The sequence below is a fragment of the Dasypus novemcinctus genome, chromosome 1 (assembly GCF_030445035.2).
Source record: "Dasypus novemcinctus isolate mDasNov1 chromosome 1, mDasNov1.1.hap2, whole genome shotgun sequence".
Taxonomy (NCBI): Eukaryota; Metazoa; Chordata; class Mammalia; order Cingulata; family Dasypodidae; genus Dasypus; species Dasypus novemcinctus.
In genome coordinates this window covers 132,350,493-132,369,258 of record NC_080673.1, presented here as the reverse complement: position 1 = coordinate 132,369,258, position 18,766 = coordinate 132,350,493, and the positions used below count along the sequence as shown (strand labels likewise).

Genomic DNA, 18,766 nt, shown 5'->3' with positions numbered 1-18,766 from the left:
AGTCTGGTTCTCTGGCCCTTAGAGATTTCCAGCTTCATAACATTGTGGTTAGAGAAATTACTTTGTATGATTTTAATCTTTCTGTGTTCATTGAGATTTTCTCTGTGGCCTAGCACATGGTCTGTCTTGGAGAATGATCCATGTGCACTCAAGAAGAATGTATATCTTGCTGTATTTGGGTGTAATGTTCTATATATGTCTATTAGGTGCAGATCCTCTAATGTAATATTCAAAGTCTTTTTTGTTTATTGATTCTCTGTTGAAATGTTCTGTCTAATGGTGATAATGGTGTATTAAAGTCACACTGTAATTGTAGAAGCATTTATTTTTCCACTTAGTTTTTCCAGTGTTTGCCTCATGTATTTTGAGGCACCCTGGTTAGGTGCATAAATGTTTATGATCGTTCTTTCTTCTTGAAAGAGTACCCCTTTTACTAATATATAGTGTCTGTCTTTGTCTCTTACAATAGTTTAGAATTTAAAGTCTATTTTGTCCAATATTAGTATAGCTACTCCTGTACATTTTTGGTTATTGTTTTCTATAAGAGTGTTTTCCAGCTATTCAGTTTCAGCCTCCTTGAATCACTGGGTCAAAGTTGGGTTTCTTGTAGACAGCATATAGATGGGTCATATGTCCTTATTCATTCTGCCAATCTGTGTCTGTTAACTGTTGAGTTTAATTCATTAACATTCAGTGTTATTACTCTGAAAGAATTACTTACATTAACCATATTTTCTTGGTTCATGTATGTCATATGTTGTTGTTGTTTTTCTCTTTTTGTCTTTTTAGTTGTTCTTACACTCTCCAACTCTCTTTTTCCTGTTTTTTCCTTTCAATCTGCAGACTCCCTTTAGTATTCCTTGAAGGGAAGGTTTCTCATTGGCACACTCTCTTAGTTTCTGTTTATCTGTGAATATTTTTAAATCCCCATTCTTTTTGAATGCCAGCTTTGCTTTATAGAGAATTCTTGGCTGGAAATTTTTTCTTTTAGTACCAATGATGGTTAGGCTAATGTGTCAACTTGGCCAGGTAATTGTGCCCAGTTGTTTGGTCAAGCAAACACAGGGCTAATCGTAGTTCAAGGACATTTATGGACTTTAGTCACCATTGACTTTAGTGCAGTGGTAAATCATAGCTAACTGATTACAATTACATCAGTCAAGGAAATTGCCATCAACAATGAGTGATGCTTTATCCAATCAGTTGAATGCTTTAAAGGGGAAGTGATTCCAGCATTGAGTGACAATTTCCCAGTTCGTCTTTCGGCAGCCAATGTCTTCCCAAACTCATCAGGAACCTTCAATGGACTTTCATTGGAGCCCCTAGTTGCAGCCTGCCTGTACTTGTGCATTCCCATGGTCACATGAGAGATTCTGATAAAATCTCTTACTATTGACAGATATCTCTTGTTGATTCTGTTTCCCTAAAGGACCCTGACTAATACAGTACCTTAACTATGTCATACCACTGCCTTCTTGCCTCCATGGTTTCAGATGAGAAATCACACTTAATCTTATTGAGCTTCCCTTGTATATGATGGTTCCCTTTTCTCTTGCTGCCTTCTGTATTTTCTCTTTGTCTTAAGCATTGGACAGTTTGACAAGTATATGACTTGGAGTAAGCCTATTGGGATTTACACTGTTTGGGGTGTGCTGTGCTTCCCGGACATGTACATTCATCTCCTTCAATAGAATTGGGAAGTTTTCAGCCATTATTTCCTCCAACACTCCTTCTGTTGCCTTTCCCTTCTGTTCTCCTCTGGGATGCCTATAATGAGTAAGTTTGTGTGTTTTGTGTTGTCATGCAAATCCCTGAATCCCTGCTCGATTTTTTTCTATCTTTTATCTATCTGTTCTACTATCTGTTTGATTTCAGATGAACTGTATTCCACATTCCTAATTATTTCCTCTGCCTGTTCAACTCTGGTGTTATGTGTTTCCATTGTATTTTTGATTTCTTGCATTGTGCCATTCATCAGCATCATATCTGTTATCTTTCTATGCATGCTTACAATTTCTTTAGTGTGTTCTCCCAGTGTCTTCTTAATATCCCTAATCTCTTCCTTCACTTCAATAAGTTGATCCATGATATTTGTTTGGACAGTTTTGGTTAGTTGTTCAATGTTCTGCTTCTCTTCTTGGTTTTTAGTTTGTTCATTGAACTGGAGCATGTCATCCTGCTTCTTGGTATGGTTGTAATTTTTTTTGCTGTATGGTCATCTTTTTATCTTGATGAGTTTATTCAGTTGATTAGCTTCTCTCTCTATTTAAGGGTTTATTCAGTTGCTGTTTGTGTGTGTATGTTCTCTGACACTTTGTTGTTCTTATTCTATTTCCTTGTTTTTGTCTATGTTCCCTTGAAGGAAAAAAAATTAGGACCAGAGAAAGCAAAAGAGGTAAGAAAAGTAAAAGGATAATAGTAATAATAATAGTAAAGTCAGAAGAGGAACTGTCTAAGATCTAGGAAAATGAATACTTAACTCATGTAAGCAGTGTATAGTAATAGGAATAAAAAAGTGGAGTACCTACAAAGAAATGGGAAACTGAATATAGAAAAATATATAGAAAGAATTAAAAGGAAAGAATGATGGGGAAAGAGGGAAAGAGAAAAGAAAGGACAAAAAGAAAAAAATAATAAAAGAAGGAAAACCGAATAGAAGAGTTAGAAATAAATCAGAAAAATTGAGGACTAAACAAAGAGAGGTGGGATATAAGAATAACAATAGAAAGAGGAAGATAGAAAGATGTGGGAAGGAAAAGAGATAGTGTTAGTAGACAAAATTGGTAACAGAGAGAAGGGGAAATCAAGGAAGAGGAAACACAGCAAATAAGAATCAAGTCAGCAGCACCTAATTTTAAAAAAAGGGCAGGGGAGAGGAGAAAGAGGAAAGAAAGACAAGAAAGAAACCCACAAACAAGCAGTCAAAAAAAAACTAAGGAAAAACAAGCTTCCCTCTTAGGTCCCTGCGGAGCTTCTCAGGTTGCTGGTGTTCATCAATCAATTATCCTGTAACCTTCTCTTTGCAGGTTTTGAAGGAGTAAACTAAGTTAAATTTTAAAACAAAAGCAATCTTTTTTTTTTTTTAGCAAAAATAAGAGACTCAATAGAAGCTAATAGAAGAATAATGTCTATGCTTTCCCTCCTAAAGTATCAACTGGATGTTTAACATCCCAGTGGATATTAAAGTATTCTAAGAGGAGCAAGGAATCAAACTAGGACCTTGTATATTCAAGGTAAAAACTCCTACGTAAAGCCAAACTTTCTCTTTGGATCAGTTAACTCTTCAGAAAGCTATCTAGTCACTTTCCCTCGGCAGGTTTGACTCTGCAATTGGATGAATTCCTGCGGATTAGGAGTCTGTCCCTGCCCCCTTTCTATTCTTATTGCTTTCTTTCCCAGGGTAGCAGGACACAGTAGGCTGTGTGAGCACTCTCTTTTGAAATTCAAATAGCACCTTTGAGACTTAAATTATGGCAGGAAAAATTGACTCTCAACCCTCTTCGAGAGCACCACCTCTTCCCATGGGACCTAAATAGGCTCTTGGAAGCTTATTAAGGGCTTCCTACTGTCCGCCTCCTTTAGGATAGTTGAAATTTTGATAGCTTTCAGCACTGGGCTTAGTTGCCTGACTCCACCTTCTCCCAGGCCAATTTTCTCTCCCCCAGGAGGGGTAGGTAAATTAGGCTGCGTCAGCAGATTCCCTTCTCCCCTCTTCCTGGTGCCATCTTGAGCCAGCTGGTATGTTCTTCAAAGCTCAAAAAAGGGGTCCAGGTAACCAAAACCAGAAAGGAAACCCCTCTTCACCCGTTGCCAGAACCCTCCCTGTCAAGGAGAATGCTTCCTTTGGCTGGGTGACTGGCAAGAGTCAGGGCTCCCAGGGGTTTTTTGCCTTGAGGGTGAGGCTTAGCTGTCCCACAGTTCTAGCCTCAAGGGCAAGAAACTCAGGGTTTTACCTTGAGGAATTTATCTCTCTGTTGATCTCTTTCCAGATTGATGCCCTGAAGCCTCCTGCTCTGTAGGTTTCTAAATCAGCTCACTTGGGCAGCATCTTGCCCACACTGTTTTTTGCAAGAAAGATGGTGAGTACCCACTTAATCTGACGCCATCTTGCCCCTCCTTCATTCACTAAATTTCTCCTGCAGCCTCTGCCTCCTCTGCACCTGCCTCTGGGCCAAGACCAGGGTTCAGTCCCCCATGGCTAGGCTCCTACCTTGGCAGCCGAAGGATATATCTCCTGTTTTTATCTGAAGTCCAAAATTTCTGTACAGCCTGGAAAGTTTACTCACTAGGGAGCAAACTTTGTGGTGTGTTTTGAGTGCTACCATGAAATCCTTCCCTTGTTTTTCTTAAATAGTCTCTACTACTTGTCTTTCTAACAGTCTGAAATTCCACCGTTAGTCACTTTTCAGGGACTTATCATATTTTTATATTTCTAAGTGTTTTCATTAATTGCAAATGACACTCAGAGGCATGTTTCTATGGGAAGTTGATTCTGGCCAACTACTATTTTTTTCTTTCTTTAAGGAGGAATAAGTTTATCACATATATAACAGATTTTTTTTTTCTGAAGTGCCAACTTCAATCAATTAGTAGTGGCTATCCAGTAATGTTGTGCTGTGAATGATTCTAAGGTTGAGTCTGGGCTTAGAAGGAAAAAGTGCAGGGATCAATTAGAAATGTCTGCAGTGGGCAGCAGTCTGGCAGCACTCATTCAAAGGATGCCATCCCTAGTTTGCGAAGTTAATTTCTGGTAGTTCCTGGAGGTTTAGAGTAAGAGTTTAAAGGGAACAGCTCTCAAATGTACCACAGAAGAGACACTGGACATTAGAACTGTGTAGAGGACAGTAGAAGGGATGTTAGAAACCTGAAAAAGATAGTCTTCTTGTCAACTCTGACTTTCTACTGCATATTAGCTGATGTGTCCCAAATTTAAATAATAACATATTTTTCATTACTGTTTAGGAAAACATGTATCTTTTACTTGTGATATTTCTTTGCTTGTCGAATCAGAAGTTAGAATATGTGGCTAGCAGAATCAAGTAATGGAGTGCAAGCCTTAGAAGTTATCTGGCCTAAACCCTTCATTTTATGAATGAGGAAGCTGAGGACAAGAATAATTAATACAGTCCCCATGATCTTCCATTTTCAAATTTTGGACTGTAGCCTGTGTGTACCTTGGGCTTTGTTATTTAATCAGTAATTGCCTCTTCCCTGCTTTGGTTCCAAGAACTGGAAGATGGGTATGATGCTAATTTTAGGTGTCAACTTGGCTAGGCTAATGGTGCCCTGTTGTTTGTTCTAACACTAGTCTAGATGTTGCTGTGAGCGTATTTTTTACATGCGATGGTGGACTTTATATATCAGAGACTAGTCTCAATAATGTGGCTTCATCCAATCATTTGAAGGCCTTGAGAGAAAAAACATGTTTCCTTGAGAAGAGTGACAGCCTTCCCTACAAATTTCAGACTCAAGACTGCACCATCATTTCTTGTCTGAGTTACCCTAAAGCTTGCCCTAAAGATTTCAGACTTAGCCCCCAAATCACATGAGCCAATTCCTTAATATATATATATACACACACACACATATGATCTTTATATTATATATAGAATACATACATACATTTATTCTATTTATATTATATGTAGGGCATAAATATATGCTATTGGTTCTGTTTCTCTGATGAGCCCTGACTAATATAATGGACAAAGCTGATAACTGAGGCATGTTGGGACCTCATCTTTTAATTCTGTCTTGGGCAATGTGGGTGCTGAAGTCAGACAGACCTGAATTTCTACCTGTGAGTCCCAGAGCAAATTACATACTCTCAAGTCCTAATTTCTTGTTTAAGAAATCAATATTACTGTCTACCTGAAAGTATTGAGAATTAATTGAGATGAAGCTAATAAAGTACCAGACCTGCTGTAAAAACCTAAGGGAAAGGTACTGTAATTTAGGGTCCCTTAAGGAAAACCTTGGTTTTGTTCCCAGGGCTGATATCCTTAACTCCCATTTTCCCAGGGGCATTAGAAGGTCCCCAGCACAAACCTTGCCCCTGACCATTTATTTAAATCTAAGACAATTGCATATTTACCTTCTCCCCTTCCACTTTTAGAACTTTGTACATGTCAGTGAACTTTTCCAGGAAATATGATACTGTAGGCCAATATTTACCTAAAGTATTTATTGATTACTTCATTACAAGGCCTATTTGCTGGTAGTCTTGAAAAAACAACTAAATTGAAATGACTGCTCTTAAAATCTAGTATTCATTAATGAATGCAATATATTGACAATGTTTCCTCATTGCTCTGAATTTCCCCACTTTTATCATAGTGACCACGTAGTCATAGTGGTCAACAAAATTATTTGGCAAAAAAAGGTTAATTTTTAATATAATAGTAATTACTTGAAAAAAATATAAAGAGATTCTTCACTTCTTCCAAATGATTGAACATCTTTTATAAATATTCATCTGAAATAATGAAGATTGTTAGACTCATATTTTTTCTTGTTTTCTTAGGCAACATTAGATGTCAAATTCTTCAAAGAATTTTACAAGATGCAGGTAAGGAATCCCTCCTATTTACAAACTACAAGTCCCATAAACCAGGAGATAAAGTTTGATGGCTACGAAAATGTACATGGAAAGTACATGTTTCTCGGTGGTCATCACTGCATAGAGAGTCATTGTCAGTTGCTAGAAATTAGCTTGTGGAGTGAATATTGAAAGAGAGTTAGTGTAGTGAGGTGACATACACAGGAAAATACCTGCCTGCAGGCTTCGGTGAGTGACTTCCTCTACAGGTGAGAGGATGTTACGTTTCAAATTTGTATGTGAAATTGGATAAGTGATTTTAGATAGAGGAACAGTGTGAATAATAGGGATAATATTATGAGCTACATTATTCAGTACCTACTATATACCGGCACTGTGCTCAGTGCTTTGCCTAAATGCTTTCATTCAATCCTAACAGCCACCCAATGTGGTAGAACTTATTTACATTTTATATGGTGAAACAGAATCTCAGAGAGGTTATATTATTTTCTCAAGGTCCCATTAAGTACCAGAGCTGAAAGTTGAACTCAGAATGGCTGTCTCTAAGGACAAGACTTTTTCCATATAGTAATAGTGAACAGTAATGGTTTCTTAATTAATATCTCACTGCTAAGCTCTTAAGGAGTTATTAGTACAAGATGGAAGATATTATTTTCTCTATTGGGGAGGATGCTGATAAGTATTCTTATGGGTGTCATGGCTAGGAGTGGGGGAGTGAAGAAGGGGGAGGTGATATGAAAATCCAAGATGTATTAGATGCAGTCTTTGTTAAATGTTAATACTTAAACCTTTTTTATCCCAAATGCTAAGGTTTAATTTTCTTAATATGGGTGTACTAACAGCTTTTAACCAATATGTTCTAACAGAGTTAAATAACCAAATCATCAAGTTTATTTAGTTAATATGTGCCAACACAAGTACATACACCTTATTTATAGGTTAATTATCGATTTCAATTATGCAATATATTCGAATATAAGTAAGTCACTCAGAATAGAGTTAATTTTCTTTTTAAAGCTTTATTTATTTATTTCTCTCCCCTGCCCCGTTGTCTATTCTGTGTGTCTATTCACTGTTTGTTCTTCTGTGTCCACTAGTATTCTCATCAGGTGGCACTGGGGATCTATGTCTCTTTTTTGTTGCGTCGTCTTGCTGTGTCAGCTCTCTGTGTGTGTGGTACCACTCCTGGGAGGGCTGTGGTTCCGTGCAGGGTGGCTCTCCTTGCGCAGGGGCTACTTCTTGCACAGGGGGCTCCGTTACATGGGGGCATCCCTGTATGTGCCAGCACTCCTTGCACGCAGCAACACTTGTGTGTAGGCCAGCTTACCCCACGAGCCATGAGGCCCTGGGTATCGAACGCTTGGACCTCCTATATGGTAGACGAACGCTTTATCTGTTGAGCCACATCTGCTTCCCACAGAATACAGTTTAAATACTAATAAGGGTACATTGTGACAAATTGTTCTATTTTCTTTAGGTAAAATGAGATCTAGAAATTTCTAAGTGATTAAGTATAGGTGTTCAGAATTATAAAAGAGGACTTCACAAATCTCTTGTTTTTCAGCGATGCAGTACGCTAATAGTCAGAATTATCTGGAGGAGAACTTAAGAGACATGTAAGTTTTATTACCAATATCTTTTTATCTGAAATTTGAAATCACACCAATTGTTGTTATTTTTGGGGGTGGGGTGGTGAGGCAGTGCTTTTACGAAGAATGATGGAAGAAAATGGCTTGATTCTATCTTTAATAATCACGAGTGTTATATTTCAGTACCAGCATTATGGTTGCTCAGTTTCTTCAGAATGTGACTTATGAAGATGTACAAACCATAGTTAAAGAATTGCTAGATATCGCAGAGAAGTGCAAGGGATTCAAGCCACATGAATCACCTTCAGAATGCTCTCAACAAATGGTAGGGTACTCATATTCTCTCTTCTCCTTTTGAACTAAACTGCAACTAAAAGATGTTTTAAGGAGGCTGATTGAATAATTAGGCAGGGGTTTGGAAGGCAATGATAGGTAAATGAGTCATAACCCTAGATAAAATGTTTGTATGTTTATAAACCTATATTTTATTAGTTCATTCCTGGGAGATCAAGCTCTGAGAATCAACCATTTAAGAGAATGAATAAAAGCCTAGAATGTCAATTTGTTAATTTAAATTAATTATTCTGGCTCTGTCACTAGAATACTATTGTCTGTCATTCTCATCAAATGGTTCCTGGGAAATTTATTAGTTTAAAATAGTTTTGTAGAGAATTGGAAAAAGAAGAGAGCGGTGTATATTATTTTAGTCTAGTTTTTCCCCCATAAGAGAAAATCTTTGGTGAATTAATAGTGTCTCATTATTAAGTATATCTATCACTTGATTAGCAAATCCCATAAAAATAGTGATTCTCTCAGAAGATTTTTGATAAACATTAGCATATTCTTAATGTCCACTTATTTTTGGATCAATTATTTTCATGCCAAATAACTTATTAAACAAATGAGTTGTTTTCTTTTTTATTTATAGATTTTGTACCCATATTCTTGGGACTAAAATCTTGCTCATACTTCCTAGACTCTGAGCAGACATAAAAAACTCATCAGTCTCTTTAAAAACACATTTTAAATAAAATATTCTGCCAATAGCCAGTCTCACTTATTTTATAGTGATTCTTACTGATTTTTATTTCAGAAGATGACCTTTTTCTGACCTTATCCCCCCAACCTGGAAACATATGCTAGCTGAGTTTTATAATTTCCTACACATTTATTGCCACTCAAAGGTATTTGATTTATTACATTTCCTTTTGAATATGTGACACCAAATACACATTACCTCAGAGTTCAATTCTTAAAATAAGTTCCCATGGAAACCAAACTAAAAACAATTAGGAAGCAAGGAAAGCAGATTACCATCCATTTCTTGGTGGAGCAGTCTCATTAAAAATAACTTGATTTCTTTAGTGCCTGGACATTTTGGCTTATTTTAATAACTCTCAACTGTGTAAAAATAAAGTACTTACATATGATAATGGAAGAATGATAAATTCTATTTGGCCAATATCCAGCAAGCTGAAAAAGTTGAAAAATCTAAAAGGCTTTTGTTTGAAAGAACTATGTCCAGGCACTACTGGATCCAAAGTTAAACATTAAGCACTGAGTTACTTTTTCTTGATAATAATTCCTCAAGTTTCCTGTGGTGAGGAATGTATATCACTTATGCTTCCTCTTTAAGTTATCTTTTCCTTCTATAGATGATTACCTTCCTGGAACATATTTGTGAAAACAAAGGAATGGTTGATAAATATGGGTTTTCGGACTGTTGCAATAAAAATTACACAGCAAGGCAAAAGTGCTTCCTCTCACATAAAAAAGATAATGAAGAATACAGTGATATATTTCAAATTTCAAATCCTGAGCAAATCCTCAATAAATCCTGTGAGATGGTCAAAGAGAATCAAGTGACAGTAAGGGAGAGGTAAGCAATTTCTTCTTGTCATTGTCTTTGAAGAATATTTTTGAATTTTGAAGACAGTCCTTTTTTATTCAAGAGGTTCTGAGAAAATGCTTGATATTAAAGTGAAAATGTGGGCTACAATATATTATTTCTCCTTAAGAATGACAGTTACCCTCTTATTGAACTAACAGTGCATGGAGACGTCTGTGACATGAAACAGAGTAAGAATGACCAGGGACCTGTCAAGGGATCCACGTTCTTCAGGGTCAATCTAGGCAGACCATTAGCAAATGATGGTGGAAGATACAATTGAATAGGCAAAACATAATAAGCCCAAGATACTGGGGGACAGAAAATAGATGATAGTTTGGGAAAGGGGCAGGAGAAGTTCAAGGTATAGCAGGGAGGTATCTGAAAGCCTAGAGATAGAGGCTGCAACTGGGGACCTAGAAACTAGCAAGAGCTGTAGATCAGACAGAGGTAAATTCTTAATTTAAAAATTCCAATTCTGTAATTCCCACGTATAATTAACCCTTCAATTGGCATAGGAGACATCTTCAGTTGATAGTGGGGCACAAGAGACAGGACACTAATGCCTAGAGAGGTAAAAAATGACAAAAAAAATCCCAAGACTTCACTTCTGAAGGAATGCAGTTCTGACCATCTGATCAAGACAAGCTCAAACACAGGGAGTAAGGTAGAGATCTGATGCCTGGGTCTGTAGCGCAAGGAGCATGATTTGATTTTAGATTTAGATTTTAGATAGAAAACTCTAGACCAGAGCTAAAAGAAGAGACAGGTTGACAGTGCAGAATAATCTAAATGCCTTTAATTCTCCAATACAGGAGTGGAATATCCAAAGATTGTTGGACCTTCAAGGAGTTAAGTGGCCCCTGACACTTGGGGAGAAAGGACTGTTGACAGGGAATCAGACAGTTTCCAACACATCTGACATCAAAGAAAACTAAATGGAAGTCAAAATATGAACTTAATTACCTATTTGCCATAGTGCTATGTACTCTAGGTGAGAATTATAGAATGAGTTTTTGAGTTGAATGCTTACACATTATAAAATCTAATCAAAACTCAGCTAATGAATCCAAACTTTTCTTGAACATTTACAATGAAGTCACCATTAGAGAGTTACCTTATCTGCTAATTTTATCTTATGTGCATACTATAAACATTCGGGGAAAATAATTTTCTTACTGCTTGTCTCATAATTCTAAGCCAACAGCTATTTAATTCTTAACCATGAAAACAGCAACCTGAAGAAAATATTGGCTCTTTTAGACTTATCAAAAGATAGCATAGTGTACATATACACAAAAAAGATAATTAATGTATTTTATATTACTTAAGGTATTTTCAATAATACTCCAACCAAATGTGACCCTCCTTTACCATGTAATAGGGACAGTCCATTTTCAAAACATTTCAAATGATTAGATAGCTTTCTTTATATTGAGTTAAACTTTGCCTTTGGTGATAGGTTCATCTTGAATGTCTTCAAAGGGAACTAAGTTACTGTAGCATAAAAATGTCCTTAATTCCGTCTGGTTCCTGATAGAGAGCAGAGATATAGAATGATTCCAGTTAAATTTCGTTTTGACCCAGAATTTTGCCTTATCTTAGGAGGAACGTGTAATGTTTATGACATCAGCTCTGCTGTTTCGATTATACAAGTTGGGCTCAATAAACTCTGCTGACAGTAACCCTCAGCTAAATATCTAGGAACAAGATTTGGGGCCACTTGGTGGAAGTGAAGAGGGGTTTTTATGCAGTGCAGAAGCATAGGTCTATTCTTCTATGTCCTGCCCAGCTATTCAAGAAGAATCCATGTATCTGAACTATTTCCCCCACTTAATGCCTATTTTTCCCTTCGTAAGTTTCTAAAAAGCAAAATAATTCCAACCAAATCACTGAGCTGAGGTAATGCTGTGGTAGCAAATTACCTCTAATTTTCAGCAGTTTAACATAAAAGTTTTATTTTTCACTCCTGCTATCTGTGCAACATAGATTGGTAACAGGTGAGAGTCACTTAGGGACCCAGGCTGACAAAAGGCCCCATCTTAGCATTTGCCTCCTTGATTATTGTGGCAAGGTAAGAGGATGATGATAAATCACATGTTGGTTCTTAAATTTCTATTTGGAAGTAGCACCGTCATTTCCGTTCACATACCATTAGCCATAATAGCAAGTCACATTGTCATAACTCACTTCAGAAGAGGATGATCATGTACAATCCTATATGTATATAGAAGGAGGGAAGCTGGAAATATTTGGTGAACAACTCAAATGGCTACCACTTCAATCATCCAGCAATAAGAAAATACTTCTAATTTTCAAACAAAGGGAAACATTATGACAGGATTGTTATTACATTAGTTGTTAGATAAGGTCTCTACTGAAGTTTAGGTGACTCTCCTTGAAGGGTAACTCAGGAATTCAGTATGTTTCCATCTTGGAGCTATACCACGCAGAGCATGTGCTTCCAAGGTCACTGTGGAGCAGAAAGAGAGTAGGAAAATGTGCGAAGGAATATATGGTCAAGCCTAGAAGTGATATGTAGCATTTTCATTAATTTCTTTGGTCAGAGCTCAGTTACACATTCCCAATCTAACTGCAAGGTTGACTGCAAAAGAAGTCATCCTGTGTATACAGTTAGAGCAAATGCTCTGGTGTAAGTAAACATTGAGCTAGTCTCTGTCACTAATTTCAATTTTTTTGTTGTTAAGATTTTATTTTTTATTTATTTCTCTCCCCTGCCCCCCATTGTCTGGTCTCTGTGTCATTCACTGTGTGTTCTTCTGTGTCTGCTTGCATTCTAGTCAGCAGCACCAGGAATCTGTGTCTATTTTTGTTGCATCATCTTGCTGCGTCAGCTCTTATGTGTGCTACACCACTCCTGGGCAGGCTGCACTTTCTTCGCATGGGGCAGCTTTCCTTGCAGGGGCATACTTCTTGTGCATGGGGCTCCCCTATGCATGGCATGGCACTCCTTGTGCATATCAGCACTGCACATAGTCCAGCTTACCACACGGGTCAGGAGGCCCTGGATTTGAACCCTGGGTCTCCCATATGGTAGGTGGATGCTCTGTCAGTTGAGCCAAATCTGCTTCCCACTAATGTCAAATTTTGTTGGGTATGTATCTGTGTGTGTGTGAGGGGGAGTTTTGAAAAGTTTGGCAGACAACTAAGAGGAAATATGATTATAGGTGAAAGACAGGTCTATAATGAGGATGAAGAATGAATGAGAGAGGGAAATAAGCCTGGGAATTTAAAAACAACCCAATATATAGAATGACATATCTTAGAGGACAATATCATTAACTTTCCTAGTCTAGGAAGAACTTCTGACTGATCTTGAGGTACTCCTTTCCACCCCCTATAGCTTTTACATTAATTCTCATGCACCATTCTTGCATTTACTGTCTGGCTTAGATTATTGACTTCGACCTCCCACTCTCTATATAAAAGTGAAATGTTTTAGTGACTAGTTGTTTATCCCCTCCAGCCAGGAAGGTGAGGTTGACCACTTCACAGTGATCTATCCATAGAGAACCTTTTGATGCATTTATTTATTATGCTACCTCAACTCCATCACCATGAATTCTAGAAATTTTAGGTCAACAAAACTGAATGAATCTTAAGTTGTTGAAAAAGAGTCAGCTCATGTTCTTGAATTTTAAACTTTATAGCTTTGTGCTTGTCCAAATCCAGGTACATTTATGAAATTTCTAAAAAGCACCCATTCTTATATGGACCCACTATTCTGACCATGTCTGCCTGTTATGAGACAGCTATTCAGTCATGCTGCCAAGAAGAAAATAAGACTGAATGCTTCCAGATAAAGGTATACTATTTATATTTCATCTGTTACTTAGGACTTTGCTACTTAAAGTGTACTGTTGACAAGGAATATATGCATTGCCTGGGAGCTTGTTAGAAATGCAGAATCCGAGGCTCCTCTCCAGAGCTATTAAGTAGGACTGTATTTTAACCAGATCCTCAGGTAATTTGCATACTCATTAAATTTGAGAAGCATGATCTAGCATAGATATTACTTCATAATGAATACTTATTATTTCAGTTACTATTGCAGCATAAAAAACACTCCCAAACATAGTGGCTCAAAACAACAATGAAAAATAATATTATTGCTCACTGTTTCTGTAGTTCAAGAAATCAGGAAGGACTCATCTGAAAGGCTCTGACTCATAGTCTTTCACTTGGTTGCAATCAGAGAGTGGCTGAGCCTAGGACATTGGGGAGCTGGAGTATCTGAGTGCTGGTTCAGCATCTGTCTCTTCTCATATAAAATCAGGCTTCTCCATGTGATCTCTCTGCCTTAGCTACTTTGGAATTCCTTAGAGCTTGGTAGTTTCAAGAGAGATTGGTCTGCTTACATGTCACTGTTGGCTTCAAGAATGAGTATTCTAGCTTTTCGCAACGGGTTTGCCACCAGAACACAGGTATCGTGAAAACCAACGCTATATCTTAAGGCTAAAATGGGAAAGGAAAAGACTCACATCAACATTGTCGTCATTGGGCACGTAGATTCGGGCAAGTCCACTACTACTGGCCACCTGATCTACAAATGTGGAGGAATCGACAAAAGAACGATTGAAAAAGTTGAGAAGGAGGCTGCTGAGATGGGAAAGGGATCCTTTAAGTATGCTTGGGTTTTGGATAAACTGAAAGCTGAACGTGAGCGTGGTATCACCATTGATATCTCCCTGTGGAAATTTGAGACCAACAAATACTATGTGACCATCATTGATGCCCCAGGACACAGAGACTTCATTAAAAACATGATTACAGGCACATCTCAGACTGACTGTGCTGTCCTGATTGTTGCTGCTGGTGTTGGTGAGTTTGAAGCTGGCATCTCCAAGAATGGGCAGACCCGTGAGCATGCCCTTCTGGCCTACACACTGGGTGTGAAACAACTAATTGTTGGCGTTAACAAAATGGATTCTACTGAGCCACCCTACAGCCAGAAGAGATATGAGGAAATCGTTAAGGAAGTCAGCACATACATTAAGAAAATTGGCTACAACCCTGACACAGTAGCATTTGTGCCAATTTCTGGTTGGAATGGTGACAACATGCTGGAGCCAAGTGCTAATGTGCCTTGGTTCAAGGGATGGAAAGTCACCCGTAAGGATGGCAATGCCAGTGGAACTACGCTGCTTGAAGCTCTGGGTTGCATCCTGCCACCTACTCGTCCAACTGACAAACCCTTGCGTCTGCCTCTTCAGGATGTCTACAAAATTGGTGGTATTGGTACTGTACCTGTGGGCCGAGTGGAGACTGGTGTTCTCAAACTGGGCATGGTGGTCACCTTCGCTCCAGTTAATGTTACAACTGAAGTAAAGTCTGTTGAAATGCATCATGAAGCTTTGAGTGAAGCTCTTCCTGGGGACAACGTGGGCTTCAATGTCAAGAACGTTTCTGTAAAAGATGTTCGTCGTGGCAACGTGGCTGGTGACAGCAAAAATGACCCACCAATGGAAGCAGCTGGCTTCACTGCTCAGGTGATTATCCTGAATCATCCAGGCCAAATCAGTGCTGGCTATGCACCTGTGCTGGATTGTTACACAGCGCACATTGCTTGCAAGTTTGCTGAGCTGAAGGAGAAGATTGATCGCCGTTCTGGTAAGAAGCTGGAAGATGGCCCCAAATTCCTGAAGTCTGGTGATGCTGCCATCGTTGACATGGTTCCTGGAAAACCCATGTGTGTTGAGAGCTTCTCCGACTATCCTCCTCTGGGTCGTTTTGCTGTTCGTGATATGAGACAGACGGTTGCTGTGGGTGTCATCAAGGCAGTAGACAAGAAGGCTGCTGGAGCTGGCAAGGTCACCAAGTCTGCCCAGAAAGCTCAGAAGGCTAAATGAATGTTATCCCCAACAACTGCCACCCCAGTCTTAATCAGTGGTGGAAGAACGGTCTCAGAACTGTTTGTCTTAATTGGCCATTTAAGCTTAATAGTAAAAGACTGGTTAATGATAACAATGCGCCATAAAACCTTCAGAAGGAAAGGAATATTTTGTGGACCATTTGTTTTTGTGTGGCAGTTTTAAGTTATTAGTTTTTAAAATCAGTACTTTTTAAATGGAAACAACTTGACCAAAAATCTGTCACAGAATTTTGAGACCCATTAAAACAAAGTTTAATGAGAAAAAAAAAAAAAAGAATGAGTATTCTAGTTGCAGTATTATCACTTCTGCCTTCTTCATTGTTGAAACCATATTAAAACTTCACCTAATTTGAAGGATATGTTATCTATACCCCACCTCTGGATGGATGGATTTTCAAAGTCACCTATTAAGAAGTGCATATAATGGGAGACATTGTTGTAGCCATCTTTGGAAAATACAATCTGCCACACTTAATTTTAACCATGTGGCCATTTCTCCTTCATTGGATAGACATAAACCTTGTGATTTATTTCATGAGAAAAGTACTTTTTATGCAATGCTGATTAAAGGTTCTAAATATCAACATAAAATTCATATCTTTACTTGAATGGAGTGGGCACCCAAATGGATTTTTCAAAGGTCATGCTGAAAATTAGTAGTGATTTGATCATCATTTTGATAAATTCTTCATAGCTAAAGGCAAATTCTACTTTTTTCCTAGCTGTCTTCTTTGATCTCAGTGAACAAGTATCTCATCTATCTCTAAATCCCCTAGAATTTTTCTTATTTCTGCTATTAAGCTTCTCATTATCTACCTTATGTAAGAATGAAATAATTATCTAAAGAGTCACTGGCATATAATAAGCACTCAATAAATTGTAGCTATTATCATTAAAGTTTTTTATATGTGTATGTCTTACATTCCTCTTCATTCTTCCCCTGGTGAACTCTAATTCCTTAGGAGCTAACTCTGAACTTCTAAGCAGGAAAATAATTTATTTTTCAATTTTGGTTTTGTATTAATTAAAAATTAAAGCTAATGATCATACTTGGATTTATGTCTCATTATCTGGCATTTCTGAAGACTGAGCTATTTCCACAGAGACAAGTTTTATAGATAACTTGAGTTTACTGTATTTTAAGTTACAAAGCTTTCTTCATCTTAACCTTTTTACCCAGTGGAAAATTTTCCTAAATGTATGAAGTGCCCCTACAATATTAAGCAAAATTTTGTGTCCATTAGTTTCTTGAGAATGTGGTATTGTCTTCATAAACTATTTCCAAAGGTGATTCCAAAGGCTATAAGATGTATGCAAGTCTCTTTTTATTCTAAATGTTCCCCTAATTGCTGTTAGCTTTTAAATCTAATAAGAGTTCTTTCTTCCTCTTTCTCACTTTTAGGATGTTTATAGTCACATCTTGCTGCTGCCAGAATGTCTTTTGCTCGCTTCTTTTGCTCCTATCTTAGAGAAAATTAGATAATCAATTGTATAAAAATTATACTTATGATCAGAGAATGAGGTCTATGAGTTAAAGCCTTAGAGGCTCTCTTATAAAGAAGTGGGCAAACTTGTTCGTTTAATTTCAATGATAATAATTATTATGCCAGTTTTGTGGTTTAAAAATAGGATTTGTATACATTTTCTAACCGTTGTAAAACTAATGTATAGTCAGTATGTTTTGAGTGAAAATATAGAGCTGCTCCGAAATTTTAAAACATTATTTATATTCCCATCACACAGAGATAGCAATTTTGGTATATTTCCTTTTATTCATTTTTCTATGCATATATTTTATTTTATGCATAGTTGTGATAACATTGACTATATAGTTTTAAGATGTAAACATACTTATTTTTTTAAAAGTATAAACCTTAAAAATAATGTGCCATTACTTAACCATTACCCTGCTGTTGAACCATTTTGTCTCTAAAAATTTTGCTAACATAACATGCATATTCTTCTTTTCATATAATTAGATTTTTATTAATTTAGAAAAATTTCTTTTCAGTGGGGTTTCAAAAGTGAAAGTGCTCGGTTAAAGAGCATGAACATTAATATATATTGTAAAACTTTAGTATATATTTTAGACAAGCAGTATGAGATATGTCTAACCTGGATTAGTGGTGGAATACAAGCAAAATACAACTGCAAGAGATTATTTAAATTTATTCCAGTGGCTCTCTGGACTTTTATTTACTCACTTTCTTATTCTCATTTATATGTTTGAGATTCTGGGATAAGTAAGTGACCTCTAGGGAAGTGAGATGTAATTTTACAAAAAGCACCATAGTATGCTTCTGCATTTTGGTTTCTTTTAAGCAAGTCAATAAAAGACCTAATTTTGAGTAGGTAACACAACTTACTGTATCTCTAGTTCTCTATTGTAAATGATGAGGTCAATTTTTCTCCATTACTACCATATTTCTTTTATGAGTTGTTTTTTCTGATTACAGCTAGAACCCATAAGAAAATATGTCAAAGAAGTATCTTTGAGGCATCATCATTTATGTGATATTGGGATTAAATTCAATCACAGAGTAGCAAAAGCAGTGTAAGTTATCTATTTAAATTTGTGGACTTTCGTTGTTGTTGTTGTTGAGTCATCCCTTTTGATTAAACACGTTTGAAGTAATTTGTCCCTCATTTATTGTCTCTCATTACAAAGTTGGCTCCCATGCTACTTGAATGTTTACTAGGGAATATAGGACTGTGGGTGAAATTACCTAATTCTCAATTCTTCCCATTATGTCCTACCTCAATTTCTTCCATCCCTTCAAAGTCCTTCTTCTCTGCCTCATTGCTGAAAAGATTCTGGGTATTCAGAGGTTGGCACT

The 18,766-nt window shown here is 37.2% G+C and overlaps 1 protein-coding gene and 1 pseudogene across 5 annotated transcripts in view; both read left to right on the top strand.

Moving 5' to 3' along the window:
- The first annotated feature begins 6,343 nt into the window (after positions 1–6,343).
- LOC101438473 (alpha-fetoprotein) overlaps positions 6,344–18,766 on the top strand; it is an 83,909-nt gene continuing 71,486 nt past the window's right edge. For all 5 annotated transcript variants that reach the window (XR_009185838.2, XM_058297077.2, XM_058297059.2 and 2 more), the window contains exons 1-6: positions 6,344–6,568; positions 8,124–8,175; positions 8,332–8,473; positions 9,804–10,027; positions 13,730–13,862; positions 18,386–18,483. Coding sequence is in view for 4 of the 5 variants with exons in the window: in XM_058297077.2 (XP_058153060.1) it covers positions 6,484–6,568; positions 8,124–8,175; positions 8,332–8,473; positions 9,804–10,027; positions 13,730–13,862; positions 18,386–18,483 (734 nt within the window). In the remaining variant the exon portion in view is untranslated. The remainder of the gene's footprint in view (positions 6,569–8,123; positions 8,176–8,331; positions 8,474–9,803; positions 10,028–13,729; positions 13,863–18,385; positions 18,484–18,766) is intronic.
- LOC101438027 (elongation factor 1-alpha 1 pseudogene) lies at positions 14,440–16,185 on the top strand (annotated as a pseudogene).